The sequence below is a fragment of the Amorphotheca resinae genome, assembly GCF_003019875.1.
Source record: "Amorphotheca resinae ATCC 22711 unplaced genomic scaffold M430scaffold_3, whole genome shotgun sequence".
Lineage (NCBI taxonomy): Eukaryota > Fungi > Ascomycota > Leotiomycetes > Helotiales > Amorphothecaceae > Amorphotheca > Amorphotheca resinae.
The window spans coordinates 651817-669349 of NW_020194473.1; the positions used below are offsets into that span (position 1 = coordinate 651817).

Consider the following 17533-nt stretch of genomic DNA (forward strand, 5'->3'; position numbering starts at 1 on the left):
GATTCTGTGAGGCGGGGTGCCATCTAGTGGTGCTGCGCTAAGGCCTCGCTTGAATTATCCAATCATTGCGTCGTATTTATTTGCATGAGATCCCGAATTGTTCCCTCGAAGAGAGCTCTTCCATCACTCAGCGACTTCACAAACCGACATCCTCGATTCTACGCAACCCCCCCACCAATCCGAACAATGATCTCACGGTCGGCGATTGGAAGAAATGCGCAGCTTGCCCTTCGTCGGCAATGCTGCGCCCAGCCGGCTAACCGCCGCGGTTTCGCTGCTGCCGTCTCCGGATCAACTTCATTCTCGTACGAGACTGCGGATGTTGGCGGTGTCAAGGTAGCCAGCAGAGATATCGCTGGCCCAACTACGAAGCTCGCTGTCGTTGCCAAAGCGGGGACGAGATACGAATCGGCCCCAGGGGTGGCCACAGGTCTTGAGTACTTTGCATTCAAGGTACGTCTGTCCAATGTTTTCCGTGACCAATCCATATTTTTCACGTCGTTATCTGACTGTGCTTCACTTGACCTAGAACACCGACAAGCGCTCTGCCCTTCGGATCACAAGAGAGTCCGAGCTGCTTGGAGGTCAATTGACTGCATACCACACGAGAGAGGCCTTGGTTGTCGAGGCCAACTTCCTGCGAGAAGATCTGCCATACTTTACCGAATTGCTTGGTGAAGTCATCTCTCAGACCAGATACACTTGTAAGTACATCGGTCGATAGTCTAGAGACCCCCAATTCTGAGGAACGTCGAACAGCCCACGAATACCACGAGGAGGTCGAGGCTCGCCTCCACCTCGAGCAGAAGCGTATATTCGCCGATGCGTCTCATATCGCAATCAACTCAGCACACGGGGTCGCATTCCACAAAGGCCTTGGAAACCCACTGTTCCCATCCCCATCAACCCCCCTGAGCAAGTACTTGAACGAGGAATCCATCAAAGCATTCGCTTCCAGCGCTTACGCCAAGCCAAATATCGCTGTCGTTGCCAACGGTGCTAGCCAGGCCGAATTGGCCAAATGGGTTGGCGAATTCTTCACCAATGTCCCAGGCTCCTCTTCAACTGTATCGAGCGAAGCGACAAAATACTACGGTGGAGAGGAACGTACTGCACACGGCTCTGGCAACAGCTTGGTTATCGCCTTCCCAGGATCCAGTTCTTTCACAGCTGGTGGATCCTACAAGCCCGAAGTCTCGGTTCTCGCAGCTCTGCTCGGAGGTAAATCTACCATCAAGTGGTCTCCAGGTTTCTCCCTTCTCTCGAAGAGTTCTGCATCCTTCCCTGGCGCCAGCGCCGCAACGTCCCACTTTGCCTACTCTGACGCGGGGCTTTTGGCAATTGAGTTCAGCGGCTCTGCGCAAGCCATCCGTGCTGCATCCACTGAGGCTGTCAAGGCCCTCAAGAGCATCGCTGAAGGTTCCATTAGCAAGGAAGACTTTACCAAGGCCGTTGCCCTTGCGAAGTACCGAGCGTTAGAGGAAGGCCAAAACTTTGAGGCTGGTCTTGTCTCGACCGGCACCGGTCTTATCCACGGTGGAAAGGCCTTCCAGATTGACGAGGTTGGCAAGAGTGTCGAGTCTGTGACTGCTGACCAACTGCAATCGGTATGTGCTCCCAATTTGCTGCATCTTCTTTCTTTAGGTCGGAAACAGTTCTAACATACACATAGGCAGCGAAGGCCCTGTTGGAGGGCAAGGCGACTGTTTCGGCCGTTGGAGATCTGTATGTACTGCCCTACGCAGAGGAGCTTGGCCTCAAAGTATAGAAGGTTGGGAATTTCGGACGAGAGGGTCGGGTTGTATCAACAGCTCTTAGAGTGTACTGTAGATATACGAGCAATTCTAACTGGCAAAAATATATTTCCTTGATCTTGAATACATATGACTGCGGTTTTATTATCCAGATCCGCACCAGAGGTTCAAAATCTTGCTCTGTGGTGTACGGTGTCGAACGATTTGCCCGTCGTAAACTCGCAGGGCCAAGTCCGTCATCACGTGACTCGTCTTTCGGCGGCTTCTTTTCTCGACTTCCGAAAGCCAGACCGAAGCTCAACAAGCTACGATAAAACTGATCAAATCGCTGTACCTCAACTCACCACCTCATCAAACACAATGCCTTTCGCGTGGAAAGCCGCAGGTCTTACGTACGTGACCATCATTTCCCAGACTCCAATTGCGCCTGTACGCTTTCGAAAGAGGCTCCAACTGACAAATCTTCAAATAGCTACAACAAATATCTGTCCGTCGCGGCACGAGTTGTCCGACGAAGCTTGAAGGAGGACAAACGATTGATTGCTGAGCGGAGAGGAGAGATGGATCTCAAGTTCTCGAAATGGAACGTGAGTGTCCTTGCGAGCTCGGCGGTCCACGGAAGGATTTGACTGACGATGATTCGGACAGAACGGCAAGCAGGGCGAGAGCAAGAGCCTCGCGGAGGCAAACAGTGCTTCGATGGCAGAGGCTGGCTCGCAGTCATCATCTTAGATATGAGAATTGGATTCGCAGAGAGTGTTTAGAGAAGGGGGGTGGACCGATGGAAGTGGATGGGTTAGCGTTGGAGGCGGCCTGTACATGTGTATCATTTCATGGTCTATGGACCTAGCAATTCCAAAAACGATCATATCCAGAGATATATGCTGTTAACGTGAAATCGAAGGAACGAGGTCTGCCACTCTTGTTGCTTGTTGCCTTAAGAGATAGGGTCGGCGTAGAAGAGAGGAAGTTGTTTTGAGAAGCAAAATCGGGAAGAATGCCTCGGGTGATTTCTTACCAGCATAGAATTACTCGGGAGGGAACGCTCTGAAGGCAAGGTAAGGGAGGAATATGGTCGCAATTGACTTGCATTTTCGTTGTCCGAATGTCCCGTTTCGAAGCAGAGAGGGGAATTTTGTAGAATCTAGGAAGCCTCTCTGCCTGTCTTCCTGTCTGTCCGTCTGCCTCAAACCCGTAACTCTTACCACTCCACCTTTTAGTTGGCCCATTCACAACTGTGCTAGTTAAATATCGGGTTCTGTCGAGAGTTCCACAAGAAACCTTTGTATCTACAAAAGGCACGGGAGAGACACCAACAAACGAAGCGAGATCTTCCGACGCATCATCCACAGACCGAAAAACATAGTATCAGTCAAATACATCAGACTTGCAGAACGCAACCAGACGGTTTCGAGCAACCATGCATAGTGATGGCGTCTCTGTCCTTTCTCAACGTGAGACCTCCTCGATTCGCCGACGAATAATGATTCCAGAGAACTGACAATCCGGATAGAGGTAGCAGGGCTCGGTATCGACGATGGCCCAAATAAACCGTCAGCCTTTGGCGCCTATGAACAAGAGCCGCCATCTGCACCCAAACTGCAGAGTAAAGGCGTTATAGCTATGGATATCACCGAGCAGTTCACGAATGCTGCCCAAAGTGCGTTTTCGCTTCAGCACTTTCTATGTTGTCACGTGCTGAATCTGTTGCAGAGCTCGATGTTGGACAGCTGATCAAAGACCCGGACTTCACGCTCTTTGAGTCTGTCGGCGCCTTGGAGGTAAGTGATGTGTGCGGTGGTTTTGGTGATCATTAGCTGAAGCAGCCAGATCATGGATCCAAAGATGGATAGCGGATTCCTAGAGCCAGGCGAGACGATGGAAGATGATTATGATTTCAGCCAGGCATTGCTCCCGGAGGAGATTATCGGAATAATCGATCAACTTCTTTGCCATGAGGTATGGTCTCTAATGTTACCAAATTACAAAAGTCTAATGTCATATAGATGGCCTGGCATATGGGTTATCCGCTCTCCCAAACCATCTTCACCAGTCTGTACATTGATAGGCTTTTAATGCCAACTCCAACGAGCCTAGAGCAGACCTATTTTGATAAAGGTGGGAGCTGCTCAGTGGATGAACCTTTAACTCTTCAAGTACTGCGGGCGTATTGTCTTGGTCTAATCAAGACTTGTTGGTTTGTCAATAACCGCGTCAGGTCAGAGCACTATTACGAGGTAAGATTTCAAACAGCCCCTAAATAAGTCCAAACATACTTATATGATCTCCTAGGAAGAAGATTTCGTCACCCATACCTACAATAGAAGTCTGCTTGACAGACTTGATCATGAACAGATACTTAAGCTTCTAGAGGAGACCATCGAATTGCTTTCCGGCTCTGACAAGATGCTGCCAGAAGTTAAGAGTGCATTGAGCTGTAGACTTCGTTTCAGGGCTAAATTCCTCCGGACCGTTGAGATGGCGCCCTCGAGGACAACTCCGGGATTGAAGGCTGTTTGGAACGAATTGCTAGATTTCCTGCCAGAACTCAAACTCTCTTCCAAGCTCGGGAAGCCTGTCCCAAAATCCTTCAGCGTCAAGGTGCAGCGTAAACTAGCAAGCACTGTTCCACCACGACCCATTGCGCAAGTTAGTCAGGAGGCTGCATTTGACCACCTGGAGAGACTCTGTCGGGACGCCTCTGTCGTGGTCGAGGTACTCGAATATCATGACAGCCACAGTCTTTTTGTATGTACTGAATGTTGCCATTCATCACAATGCTGACATGTTCTCCAGACATTTGTAATGCTTTTTCAAGCGCGTAAACCTCAGCCGTCAGTTTACGTTCGCACTTTACTGCAACACTATCTCTTCGGTGATATGATTATACTAGGAACTATGTCTATCCGTCAAATCATTGATGAGGATTTAGCAAGCACCGTGCTTCCTGCAAATAAGCTTTTGGACCGGGGTAATGATGATATCGAGGTACCAACCGACCCACGCTTCAACATGGCCAGCAGGATGGAACTTTTCCGTTCCCGGGCTGCGGGGACATACCTGGATATCCTGCGAACCATCTGCCAGAATCGATGTAGGATCCGTCGAACGCTATGCCATACGATCTCAGATTGGGACAATCTCCAACTCGATGCCGAGGAGATCGACCAAGATCTGCGCCAGTTTACCAAGGAAGAGCCTATCGTCGACCGTGCGATCTCGAGCGAGCCCATCTATGCCTTCCCGTTGTCGTCGTGGGCGTACTTCTACAAGCTCCGCCAGATGGAGTGGATCGTTCAGATGGGTTTCGAGCTCGAGATCTACCAGCCCGACGAGCTACCAACTATGTACTGGTACCTACAATACCTGGCAAAGACGCGTGCCCGGCACCTGGAGCGCATCCGCGCCTGCCTGATGCGCAATGTCTCGGCGTCCCGGAGCCGGATCCGCACGACGCAGGGCGGCGACGAGTACACAACTGCCCTGGCATTCAACAATTTCTCCACGTTGGAAGCCGCCGCGACATACGGCTTCGCCGACGCCCTGTCCAGCCTCTTCGCTGTTCTCGCCCGCCTCTCCCTCCTCCCCGTGCTGCCCCGCCCCTACAGCGACGCCGCTACGCGCTACGACGTCCGCATGAAGCCCTTCCTCTCCATCAGTCTCCCGGAGCCGATCCCACCCGCCGAACTTGAAGAACTCGTTGCCCAGCCCCGTGAGTCCCCACTCGCCCTACTGAGCTTCGCGGCCGAGTCCGTCGCAGCTGCGAAACGCGCGTTTGAGATCCTCGCCAAGCTGGGCCCTGCGGAAGCGTTCTGCCAAGGCTACCATGAGGGGTGGGCGCAAAACGTCCGCGAAAGTCTGAAGGCATGCATCTTCGCCGGCGTCTCGATCGCGGCGGTCAAGAGGGCGGTGGAAGCAACTGGAGGGAAGGGGCAGATACGCCTCAGGGTTGACATCCCAAAGGCGGGAGAGAGGTATCATGATTGGTGGGTGGTACCAAAGGTGGTTCCCCTCGCGTAGGAAAAGAGAGAGCTCATGAATGCTGGACACTGGAGACCGGAAAACGTGGTAGAGTAGGTAGATAGATATGTTTTTGATTGTCGGGTGCGCAATAAAATGGATAGAGACTCTTGAGGTATTTACTTCCCGCTCTTCTGTGCCTATCCACTTCTCTGGCGTATGTACCTTATCCCATCCCCCATACCCCTATGTCCTTCATCACAACATCCAGCGTACATTGGGCTGCCACTAGCATTCATCCCGGTCTTCTTGTCTTGAAGATGATGTATAACAATAATCATTGTATCAAAAGACCATGCTATAGCGCTAAGTGGTCAAACGGATTACCTTATTTAGCTTTGTAGTTTCGGTCACAGCGCCAGACTTGACAGCAGGAACGGAGGTATATCTACTACAGATTGCTCGAAGTACTGGAATAGAGAGATTCCTTTTACCGTAGGTTTAGGCATGACTATCACCCATGGACGGTCTGGCAGCCGAGGCACCACAGGTTCTCTGTAGGTACTCCGTATGTCCGATGGTAGTTCAAGGTCGGGTTTAGTCGGCGCAACTCCAACAAACAGCTCGGGCTTGTGGTTTAGTGGTATAATACCTCTTTAGCAAGCGTCACATACATGTGTTCTTGTATAGAGGTGGTCCTGGGTTCGATTCCCAGCAAGTCCATCAAGGTTGATCATTCACTTGGCCAGCTTATACTCTTGCTTTTTGCTACTGTGTTGACCTTGTCCGATTTGGCGGAGTTGATCCGCTGCTTTTTTTTTTTAAATCCGCGGTTGGTTTGTCATTTGTCACGTGGGTTTGGTTTCGGGCCTGATTCTATCTACTCTTTATGAATTGGAATTGCACGTTGCGATTCAAGCCCATCTCTCTCTGTCCAAGATAGGAAGAGGGCATTAAGAGAATCATTGGCGTTGGAATGAGAAGAAGGAAGGGGGAAAGAACGAAAGAAAGAACGGGGGAAAGCTTACTTCTCAAACCCTCTCTTTTCTTCCCCGCGGAGGAGGAAGCGCGGCATAGTTGGTTTTCCATGTGCTGATGATCAATGTCTAATGCTATGCTATGCATGTATGTAATTAACTCTAAGTGACCATCACCTCGGTGTGGCGCTCGATGATTTCTGTATAGGGAGTATGAGAAGAAGGGAGGGGTTGTTGGACGACGATTACCTAGGCATGACTGCCGACGCCTAGGATGTAGCGAGGCTGGGAAGTGGCTATGGATCTATCTTGATGTGATAGCCTGGTATTGCATTGTTTTCGAGGACCTATCGTACTGTGTCGTGGGGTGAAGTGAGAGTGAGAGTTGGACTTGGACTTGGAGTGGAACAGGCTTCACGTCTCTCTCCCTCTGCCGACAACCACCGACAATACATCCAAACATTGTCAACCACTACCAGTCCCGCGCCCTGTATTAGAATACTCCAGTATGTCTTCGCAACGCCCATCAAACAACAGTGAGGATCTGTTGCTCATAGATGTCTGTACAGGACACAAATACCGAGCGGGTTCCCCACCAGGAGCGTTTAAGGTTTGAGCGGAAAGCGTGATGACCACGTGGGATTAAATATAGGAGTTGCGGGGGGGTCCTGGTTACGATCCTGGTACTTGATCCTTGGAAGGGGGAGCCCTTTGTCTTCTTTTGGCTCCCGGAAATTTCGGTAATTTTCATTAATACCGTGGCTTATCACAGAATACGAGGTGCCTTGTGGTTATTACCAAGGAGGCGGTTGAGATGGGGTGGCTGGTTGGAGAGAGCCTCGGAGCCTCAGAGGGGAGGATTACAGAGTACGCAGTAATGACTGATTGCGTCTACAATACTTCTTGGGCTTGATATAGGGCAACAGTCAAGGCCTCAGATGTAACATGTTCGTTCCTACTAACATGTAGAGTCGTAGATGTTACTGCCCCTAGGTATAATACGGGACGTTCAGGGCAGAGTAGACCTCTAGGAACATACAGACACCATAGGCCCTCGTGTCTGGACTTGGAACCTGAGTAAGAACTTGACTTAACGAGTATACTGTAGAAATCCGGGCTGACGGCTTTGCGAAGTACGATCTTACTTACGATCTTACAGTCTCACTGCCCATCGACAACAGCTCTTCCAACAAATCTCACTGCCCCATCGACAACCTCCAACAATCACCAACCAACATGTTCCCTAGAGGAAGTATCGGAAATACCCCTCCACTCTCTTCAAGGTCGGATTCTCAGATCAGATCAGGATACGGACAGAGGTACCCGCAGAGTCGCAAAGCTGGGATTCGTGCCTTCGGCCCTGATTGTCATTGGAGCGCGCCCGACATCTGCAGGGTCTTTTGCAGGAACCCTGGTGCGAGCTGACCGGTACGTAAAGGTTGGACAACCCGAGTCTTGGATAGTTGGACTCCTCCCCTTGCATAGGTACATAAGTGTGGTCGCGAATATGAGGCGAAGCGCAGTAGTTCGTCCCGTCTCCTGCTCTTCTTTGACAAGATCCGCTGCGCCCTGAAGAGAAGTGGTGGGTTTGCTGGACGGGCCCGTCTGGACAGTGTGCTGAGCATTAGTCCTGCGCTTCTACGAACCCACGGTCGGGATCGAGTCGTGACTTGGCCTCTCAAAGGCTGGATATGGGATTTTCGAGCTTCTGGGCTGTGGTCAATATAAGAGTTCTACATCGTACTGTAGGTAGTCGGGGTCACCGCGACAACCGCATGATAAGGCTCGTCCCGCCTCGCCCCACATGCATAGAGCAGCAATCTGGCAATCGTCAATCGTGGACTCCGTACGGATAGCATGTAGGTACAGAACAGAGTACAGAGGAGAGGATGGGAAGGCTACGAAGGTGCAAATGTGCAGAGTACGGAACCGTACACAGTACATACCTCTGTACAGAAGAATGCCTCGGGTACGGTCCGGTACTACCTTACAGTACCATTATACGGAGTAGTATGCCCCGTCCTGTAGTCCAGTACGGGCGTATGCTCTACGAATCATTCCTAACAGAGGCTCGTTTTGTCTGATCCTACGCTTCACGCCGGCGCGCTGCGCGTGCTCTGGACCCCTGACAGTCATCTCGAGTCTTCCCACCTGATTAGCTTGGGCGATGTTGGCACAGTATCAAGCTCCACGCACCAGTGCGGCGTGGAGGTTGACGAGAACTTCCAGGTACAAAGACACCGCATGGCCCAAACACTTTCCAATTCCTTTTGTGTACGTGTGTAACGATGGAGTTCTTTTACCTCTGTTTCGTGCTCTTGGTCGCGCGCGCTTCGGCGCAGAGCCTGATGGAAGTTTTGGGGACGAATCTGGAGCTCACAGAGCTCTATCACTATGTCAATGCCTCGTCCACCTTGACCAACATGCTGTCGTCGCTCGACAACTTCACCTTCCTCGCCCCGTCCAATTCGGCCATCAGTAACTACCTGGAGAGCCATAATCTGACGACGATTGGCGATGAGGAGATGGAGGAGCTCATCCAGTACCACATCCTGAATGGTGAATTCCCAGCCAGGTCATGGTCGGCCGCGCCGCAATTTGTGCATTCGGAACTGAAGAACCCAATGTATACAAACGTGACAGCGGGCCAGGCAGTAGAGCTGGTATCGGACAGTCAGGGCAACCCCCAGATCTTGTCCTGGAACAAGACTGTCTCCACGATAGTCACCCAGGTATGTTAACTACTCCATGAGGAGGAGAGCCAGACTTGATCATCTCTAACGGATTGATAGGATGTCACTTGTACCGGGGGTGTCATCCAGATCATCTCTGATGTCCTAACAGTCCCTCTCGAGATGGGAATCTTGTTACTGCAGGCCAACTTCAACTTCTTCGTGGCTGGATTGTACGAGGTTGGAATCACCAGTGTGTTCAGTTATGACCCAGTCGGGAGCGACGTAAATGCGTCGGACGTCACCTTCTTCATCCCAAATTCGGCGGATGCGCTCAACGCCTTTACCGACATCACGTCGAACATGTCAAGCAAGGGCGACGTGCTCGATATCCTCCGCTACCACATCGTCACCAACGATCTGGTCTACAGCACCATGTTTCAGGATGGCATGCAGCTAAAGACTGCCACCGGGGCAAATATCACCATCTCCGAGCAGAACGGCAATATCTTCGTCAACCAGGCCAAAATCATAACCCCTGATTTTCTCGTCTCCAATGGCGTCGTGCATGTCATCGATGGGTAAGATCCCCTTCTTTCCTGATACTCCCAAGAATGCTAACCCGCGAAACAGCCTCCTCAACGATCTCTTCACCACTTCTCCACCCTCATCCAACTCCAGCTCCAGTGGCACTTCCAACGCCTCCTCTTCTGGGAAGTCAAGCTCCAAATCGGAAAGACCACATCGTTATAATACAAATAGCGCATATGCGCACCAGATGACCTTCCCTGGGGGTGCGCGGTCTTCTGTCAAATCTTGGCTGACTGAGCCAAGAAACAGGGTAATGAGGCGGGGGTATTATATAAAGTAAGGTAAGGTAAGGGAGTGTCGACGAGCAGCGAGCAGGGCGGCCCTCATTTAAGATTCTTTTTTGTCTTTCTTCTTTCTTTCTTTCGTACCGCTAGCCCTCCTTCTCGGAATATCCCTGTATCGTGCTTTCCGACGGCTCAGGCGTCCTGATGGGCGTAGAGTCCAGCTCGGCAGCTGAGGCTTTCAGATACCGCTGGCTCGAGAGCGTCGGCGGGTCAAGCTCCAGATCCTGGCCGAGGATGCGGTTGGCTTTATTCCCACCGTCGCCAGTGCCACCACCGCCGCCGCCGGCGGGTATATATTCTGAGTAGGAGTGCCCGTTGCTGTCGCGGTTACTCTTGAGGGTCTGGCAATCCTCACCGCTTGCGCGACGCCGTCGCCGCACGAACCAGAAGATTACGCCGGCGAGGATGAGCGGGAGGACAATGCCGAGCGTCACGCCGATGGCGATCTTGGCGCGGATCGTGCGGAGAGATATGTGTCATGTTGTGTGTCTATATACCCTTTTCGCGGCGGTGTTGGATGATAGATAGATGGGATAGAAGATTACTTGCGGGAGGATTGGATATAATAGTTGCTGGCTGATGAGTTGAGCTGGGAGGAGAGTTGGGGGATAGGAACTAAGTGAGGAAGTAGGTATGGAGAGATTATGATGCGTTCGAAAAGAAAAAGAGGGAAAAACAGAAGAAAAAAGAAGTAATTACGCAACAAGTCCGGATAATTACCTGAATCCGATGATGTGAATGATATTTATTGCTTTTAGTGAAACAAGAAAAGCTGTAGAGAGTGGGTAAATACTCTGTAAAAAGAAAACGTTGGCTTCTTCTGTCACATACCGGACGGGGAGTTGTATCCAGCCTTCTGTGAACCATAACCACGTGATATAATCGACCACCGAGTCAAACTAAAAAAGAAAAAAAGGAGCAGCACTCACTCAGCCCCAGGGTTCATCGGTCCGGGCAAAAAGGGACAAAAATAAAATGACTCAAAAAAAATGGACTTGCTGGGAATCGAACCCAGGACCACCTCTATACAAGAGCACATGTATGCTAAATGTATGCTAAAGAGGTATTATACCACTAAACCACAAGCCCGAGCTGTTGGTTGTTGATTACGTTGACTAAAAGTTGTATATGTGGTACGCTACTAGTTTCCGTCCCGTTTCGGACATGGCTTCCGCCTGCTCTGCGGGAAAGCGTCGGGCGGTGCGCACTTTCTGCTGGTTCATTTTGGGGATGGACCTTGGGAGTCTGTAGGAGAATGGCCTCGGAGGGAGGTAAGTAAATTGTTCCAGTCTAGGTACATCTAGGGAGTGGCGTCAACGCAACATGTGATGCTGGCTTTCTTGCCGGTTCATACCGAAAGCCGGTTGGGTGATATCGGTGACTTCACGCATAGGGATGGGCTTGCTGAATATCGATTCCAGAAGTGTTTGGGAATCAATATCTTATTTTGTAACTTCTGCAATTTTGGATGCTTGAAATTTTAAAGGAAATGGATATATACACTAATGAAGGGAACCCCAAAGCCACCCCAGATGGACCTATGGATATCTTATATTTTTGTATCTTTTGTCCCTACCGCCCAACCTTACCTAATGCCCTGTAGGCACGAACAAGTTATGCATATCGCATCCGTATCATACATCATTTATAGGAAAGGGAATCCTCGCGAGATGGCGGACACCGACTTCTGTATTATTTATTGGCAAATTTTTATGCCTTGACCGGCAGCTTTCTCCGCAGTTTGACGGACTGCTCGTATAGAACGTCCTTAAATGCAAACAGAAATGCCGCTGTGAGAACGCTCTGAGTGACCTTTGGTCCAATACCTATGCCTGTGAGCGACATCTTAGGAGCGAGGTTCAACCAAAGCACGTACCTTTGTAGAAGCCAACATAGCCTTCCTCCCTGACAATTCTCCGCATCGCCTCCAGCATGTTTTCCTTCTGGGAATCCCGTCCAGCAACATGCATGCGGCTCTTGACCGTGATGTACGGGTATGTGATGGTCGTCGCGACCAGCTTGCCCAGCGCGCCCAGGAGGAAGGCAATAGTGGGCGTGATCCGTTTCTTCTTCTCCAGCACATTCTTCAACTGCTCAAAGATCGTATACTGAAGGATAGGGTTGATGACGAGCACCAGTGCCGGCACCACGCCCGCAAACAGCGCCTGTGGTCCCTCCTCCCGGAGCAGTGCCAACAGCGTCCCTATCGTCGTCGGTGCCTTCGGGCCCTTCACCCCTGGCAGCAAGCTCTCATCCGTCTCCTTGTTGCGCTTGCGAGTCGTCATGCGCGTGTTGATGACCCAGATGGGGTTCGTGAGCAAGACCGTCGCAGAGCCGGCAATGGCGCCCGCAATCATGGATTCGACGGTAGTGAGTTTCTTGGAGGCGCGCCCGGCTGTTACGGCTGCCTTCTCAAAGCCCGCCCGCGTCCACTCATACCAGTAGTAGTAGACGAAATTGGTGACGCTGATGCCGAAGAGCGCAGAGTCAACGCCGGCGTACAACCCGGTGACGCCCTCACGCTGCACGATGCGCCGCACGGCGTCTAGGAAGGCTGAGTCTGCTCGGCTTGACTCGACCTGTGCGCGAGTCGAGAGGGTTATAAGGGGGTAGCTAGAGGGGGTCAGCCGGGTGGAAAAAGGGGGTGAGGGGGCAGCGAGAGGGCATACGTCAGGGCCATGGACAAGATGCCCCCGCCAGCGCCAGCGATGGCATGTTGCGCTGCGTCTGATGAAGCCATGGTTATGGAATTCGGGGATTTTCTGCTTTCAACAAGATGGAGTTTCGAATCGGCCCTGCAAAGGTCATTTAATTAAACGGCTGAAGAAACCGGTGGGCGTGAAGAAGAAGGAAATGAAGAAGTGAAGAAAGGAGAGTCGAAATGCCCGTGTCGTCGGCTGCCGAGGTAGACAGCTCACTCCCCATGCGGTTGCAGGTGGGAAAGTGCATCACGTGAAAAACATGCTGTTATGACGACTCGGGCTGCTGTGTAGCCTGAGGCATCCATCTCTTTAACGAGCCGCGGAGATTTTAGAGAGTCAAGTCTCCACCTCCACCTCCACCTCCACCTCCGCAAAAATTGGGTAAAATGACCCTCAATTAGCCCCAAATTCCACGCTTCCCCCCCTTTTCCCCTCAACTATCTCATACTGCGTTCGCTTTTCCAATTACTGTATCTTATTATTGCTAGCTGTCTCTGTCAAGCGTCGCATTGGGTCAAGTCAAGTCAAAGTCACTTCAAGGAAGACACGTGGTTTTAGTCCTGCTTTCAATCTCTGTATTTTCCAGTTCAATTCCATTATTCTGTAATTCTGAAGAGGAGGCTTTCCATTGCCTGTCTGTTGCTGTTCTAATTTTCCTTGTATTGCTGGCTCTATGGCTCATCATGCCTCCTGTCATCCCAATTTCTCCTGCCATGATACCCGAAGCTTCAAAACGTCGGCTGGATCAAACATTCCATCAGACTCAGGCCCTCGATGACAGCCAGATCCACCATCAAAATACAAATTTAGATACTCTCCAGCAGTTACAGACCGCGGGATCCAGCATGTCTGATGTGCCAACCTCTGATTCATCGCATCAAGGACGTCGAAGCCTACCGACTCGTGCAGTTACGGACGAGAATTTCGACGATGCGTACGTGAGTTTTATCATGTATTGCAATCCTACCATTGCTTTGGATACAGATACAACGGAGCTGAGGAAGACATTTCGAGCTCCGCCTAAGAGCGATGGCAACACATTCAGCACCTTCACGTTGTTTGAATTGATCCGAAAGCTGGAACAAAAGGAGATTAAGACTTGGGCACAGCTGGCAATTGATCTAGGTGTGGAGCCACCAGCCTTGGACAAAGGCCAAAGTGCCCAGAAAGTCCAGCAGTACGCTGTGAGACTCAAGGTCAGTGATCTTTACCTTCAGTCATTAATCTCTGTCAGCAGTGATAATGCGTCAATTATCAAAGCCTGTCCGTGAAGAGACTCTCTTCCACAGTCAAATCATCTCTTGCCAAATCTTTGACTATCAAGGCTTGATTCAAGCTAAAATTTTACAGCGATGGATGCATGCTATGCACGTGGATGCCTTTTTTGAGTATCTTTTGAACAAACCCCACGTCTACTGGGCCCAAGTTCCGTCTGTCAACGAGCCGGCTTCAGAATTTGGTAGGGATGGAGTTGCTCCTGAGGAGGACTTAGCCTTACGAGCACTGCTACCGGAAACAAGACCAAAACGGGGGCGGCGCAAAGCCGAGGACAGGGACAATGATAGCGATGCAGGAAGATCGCCTTCTCAACGCCGCAGGCTGGATTCTCCAACACTGTCCGAAGATTTCATGATTGCTAGAGCTTCGCTCATTCCGGAAAATGGTGCCCATGGGACGTCCCATCTTGGGTTCCATCAAGCTTTTGATGACAGAATAGTCCCTTGGTCAGCAACAGAGGTCAGAGCACCGCAATTACCAGACAGTTTCCGCTGGGCTCACCCAGAAGATGCTCAGACTCCTATGTCGGCTTATCCTCGGTCGGCCATTACACCGTCCCTTAACAGAACCAACCTTTGGAATGATGGGTCTCGTTCCGCTATAACCCCTAATAAACCCCGGTCACGACGTCGACATGGACCAGCGGTCTCATCAGCGTGGCCTAGCAGTGGTGGAGCCGCCTCTGGGAAACTTCGAGGTCGACCCCCAAGTAATCGATCAGTAACAGATGGTCCTTTTTCGACTTTTCCTGCCAATCCAGGCAGCAGGGATGTACCAACCATTAATCTCCGGGACAATACCCCAACGGCTACTCCCATCGTGAGCAACTCGAATACTCCGCATTTCTTCCCTACCGAAATGAGCACCAGCACACCCAATCCTCCAGATCCGCCCGGACATAATGGAAGGCCAAACCGCTTGCATCTCCAGGTCCCACAACGACAGGGCGGCTCTGTGAGGCTGGCAACACCTCCAGCAGCTGTACTATCAAATAGCGAAGATGGTACGGGCATGCAGAATGATCCTGCAAATCAGGTGCAGAATTTCGCGCCCATGATGGAATATTTCAACACTCCATCAACTGGAGATCCAGACTCGGGTTTTAACCACTTCGTGAGCATTGCCTTCCGCCAAAATGAGGTAGCAGATCGTACGAATATCGATGCATTAGAGAGGCATTTCATCTCCGAAATTCTTGGTGCAGATTGGTACGATGCCAGAGGAGCCAGCATTGAGCGATGTAGCATTGATGAGGCAGATAAGATCTGTAAGCAGGTGATCAAGAATTTGCAATCCGAGTCCAGCAGCACAGAGGCATTCTTGATCAATCTCTCGGCCCTTGCAGGCGGGCCTTTGATGACACGGCTGCGAATGACTAGGCTTGAGTGTGGCATGAAAACTGGTTATGAGTGTCATTGGAAGATGAAATTTGGATCTATTGAGGGCAACTTTACTATCAGAGCAACCGTGCAACGGGATAGCACACCGAAGGCTCTAGACAATGGGCACGAAAATACGGAGATATCATGGAAGCAGCGATACTTGGATCTCCAACAACAGATTAGGGAGAAGGATGAAAAGGTCGGGAGGCTTAAAAGGGGCATCCTGGATGCTCTGCTGGTGACAAACCATTACACTAGCGCTTGAAGCTTGGGGCGGATACAGTATTCCTGTACCCCCCGAAGTCATATATCGGAATTCAATCTCTCAAGCTTCAGGTTTCAGGCTGGAGTTTGGAATGATATTTGCCCCAATCTAAACATCACGGACTGGCTACAGAGAGACCTACCAAATCTCTATCCCTCTAGAAAAGGTAGGTGGCACGAAGTACTCCAATTCAAACAATGCAAAACTAATTGATAACAGGATTCACGCGTCAAGTCTGGTCAAGAAAAGGCAAGCCGGTTGTTATCCGACAAGTTTCGAAACAATATTCGACGGCTCTCAGAAAGTGGCTCAGGAGCCTGCAAGAGAAAGCACTCGTGGCTGGGGGTTTCTAGCTGTTGTCAGCTGCCACATTTGCAACCATAGGGTGAAAATGACCCAGTCATCTCACTCTGTGACTTACCCAGCAGACATGTCCAATATGTCTCAGGAAATATAGCACCTTTTTTTTCATGAAGCCTCACGATGAGTACTTCCTCTGACAGGGATGAAGGCTTCAACTCAATCAGCCCGGTTATGAATCAACCTTCTCCGAGTTGAGCTTATGTGGCTAGATCACATATGCACCGCCTATTTTTTGACGGAGGGTTTTGTATGCTAATGAGGTCTATTTATACTTCGAGGTGTCGGAACTCAAGGTTGCTGAGACTAGAGCATCGATCAGAGCGTAGTATGTAAACTTGTGCACAGGGCCTACGTCGAAGAGGCAAGGCGGGGATATGTATAGGGTCCCTGGATATTCGCATTTAATTCCTGACGATCTGCGGTTTACATTGTCCGTCGAGCACAAATATACACCTCGTTTCTGATTTGTGTTCCTCTTTCTGCTTTTTATTTTCGCTCCCTCTCTCTCCCTTCTTCCTTTGGCAGTCATAGCGAGTGCGAGACATGTGCCCAATAATATAGACTCAAAAACACGATCCCAAGCAACTGCTAGGAGTGCGGTTCCGGATGTCAAAATATGATAGTTGCGGATATCAGAGACAAGGTTGTCACGGCGTATACCCCTCGACTAATGATCTTTGCAGCTGCCATCAATTTGGGGGCGCCCTTGCATGCCAAACAGGAGAGCTGCTGCACAAGGGATTGATCGTGAGCGCAATCGACTTTTCTTCCCACATACTGTACGAGTGAAGTCCTTTGGTAGGCTATAACTCGTATGATCGTTCCATCGCCATTCTCGGCACTTTGGAGACGTTGTCTCTTCTAAAACCTGGTTATATCTCAGCTACTTGATGTCTTGTGCATAATCTTTGCATTCTACGCTGATTTAAAATCTTTTTCTTGTGCATAATATTCCTCCTCGTCCCAGAGAACAGTAGACCAATTCTTCGCAGCTCCCAGGACATTTTGTTTTGCAAGCCTCCAACTTTCCCTTCGTATACCGTTGTAAAGAGAGCTATAACAAATCAAACGCGTTTGTGGTTTAGTGGTAAAATCCATCGTTGCCAATGAATTCATTCATTCAACTTCGATGGGCCCCGGGTTCGATTCCCGGCGAACGCAGAATATGAAGAAAAATATATTGTTTCTTCTCTTTATCCTTTCGGTGTGGTTTTCTTTTGGGGGGAAGATGGGGAGAGGAGAGCGGGGTGGATTTTTTTTTTTTTTTTTTTTTTTTTTTGGTTTTTTTTTTAAAAAGGTCTTTCC

General features: G+C 50.4%; 6 protein-coding genes across 6 annotated transcripts; 5 read left to right on the forward strand and 1 right to left on the reverse strand.

Annotated features, from left to right (window-relative positions):
• Positions 1–149: 149 nt before the first annotated feature.
• On the forward strand, positions 150–1768 carry M430DRAFT_135271 (hypothetical protein; the record flags this gene model as incomplete). The annotated part of the gene is made up of 4 exons (XM_024862398.1): positions 150–453; positions 530–704; positions 760–1607; positions 1673–1768. The coding sequence occupies exons 1-4, from the start codon at positions 187–189 to the stop codon at positions 1766–1768; spliced, it is 1386 nt and encodes a 461-aa protein (XP_024722946.1). The 5' UTR covers positions 150–186.
• Positions 1769–2114: 346 nt separating this feature from the next.
• On the forward strand, positions 2115–2486 carry M430DRAFT_40135 (hypothetical protein; the record flags this gene model as incomplete). Its single annotated transcript, XM_024867370.1, has 3 exons — positions 2115–2146; positions 2227–2341; positions 2403–2486. The coding sequence occupies 3 exons, from the start codon at positions 2115–2117 to the stop codon at positions 2484–2486; spliced, it is 231 nt and encodes a 76-aa protein (XP_024722947.1).
• A 652-nt stretch (positions 2487–3138) lies between these two features.
• Positions 3139–5786, forward strand: M430DRAFT_33575 (hypothetical protein). The gene is made up of 7 exons (XM_024866394.1): positions 3139–3208; positions 3268–3414; positions 3468–3535; positions 3585–3713; positions 3761–3991; positions 4047–4502; positions 4551–5786. The coding sequence occupies exons 1-7, from the start codon at positions 3175–3177 to the stop codon at positions 5772–5774; spliced, it is 2289 nt and encodes a 762-aa protein (XP_024722948.1). The 5' UTR covers positions 3139–3174; the 3' UTR covers positions 5775–5786.
• Positions 5787–8979: 3193 nt separating this feature from the next.
• On the forward strand, positions 8980–10208 carry M430DRAFT_16848 (hypothetical protein; the record flags this gene model as incomplete). The annotated part of the gene is made up of 4 exons (XM_024863541.1): positions 8980–9423; positions 9484–9944; positions 9997–10157; positions 10198–10208. 4 exons carry the CDS (start codon positions 8980–8982, stop codon positions 10206–10208), a joined length of 1077 nt encoding a protein of 358 aa, XP_024722949.1.
• Positions 10209–11948: 1740 nt separating this feature from the next.
• On the reverse strand, positions 11949–12978 carry M430DRAFT_96633 (hypothetical protein; the record flags this gene model as incomplete). Its single annotated transcript, XM_024869975.1, has 3 exons — positions 11949–12064; positions 12115–12851; positions 12908–12978. 3 exons carry the CDS (start codon positions 12976–12978, stop codon positions 11949–11951), a joined length of 924 nt encoding a protein of 307 aa, XP_024722950.1.
• Positions 12979–13890: 912 nt separating this feature from the next.
• Positions 13891–15865, forward strand: M430DRAFT_96736 (hypothetical protein; the record flags this gene model as incomplete). The annotated part of the gene is made up of 2 exons (XM_024869983.1): positions 13891–14136; positions 14291–15865. The coding sequence occupies 2 exons, from the start codon at positions 13891–13893 to the stop codon at positions 15863–15865; spliced, it is 1821 nt and encodes a 606-aa protein (XP_024722951.1).
• Positions 15866–17533: the final 1668 nt, after the last annotated feature.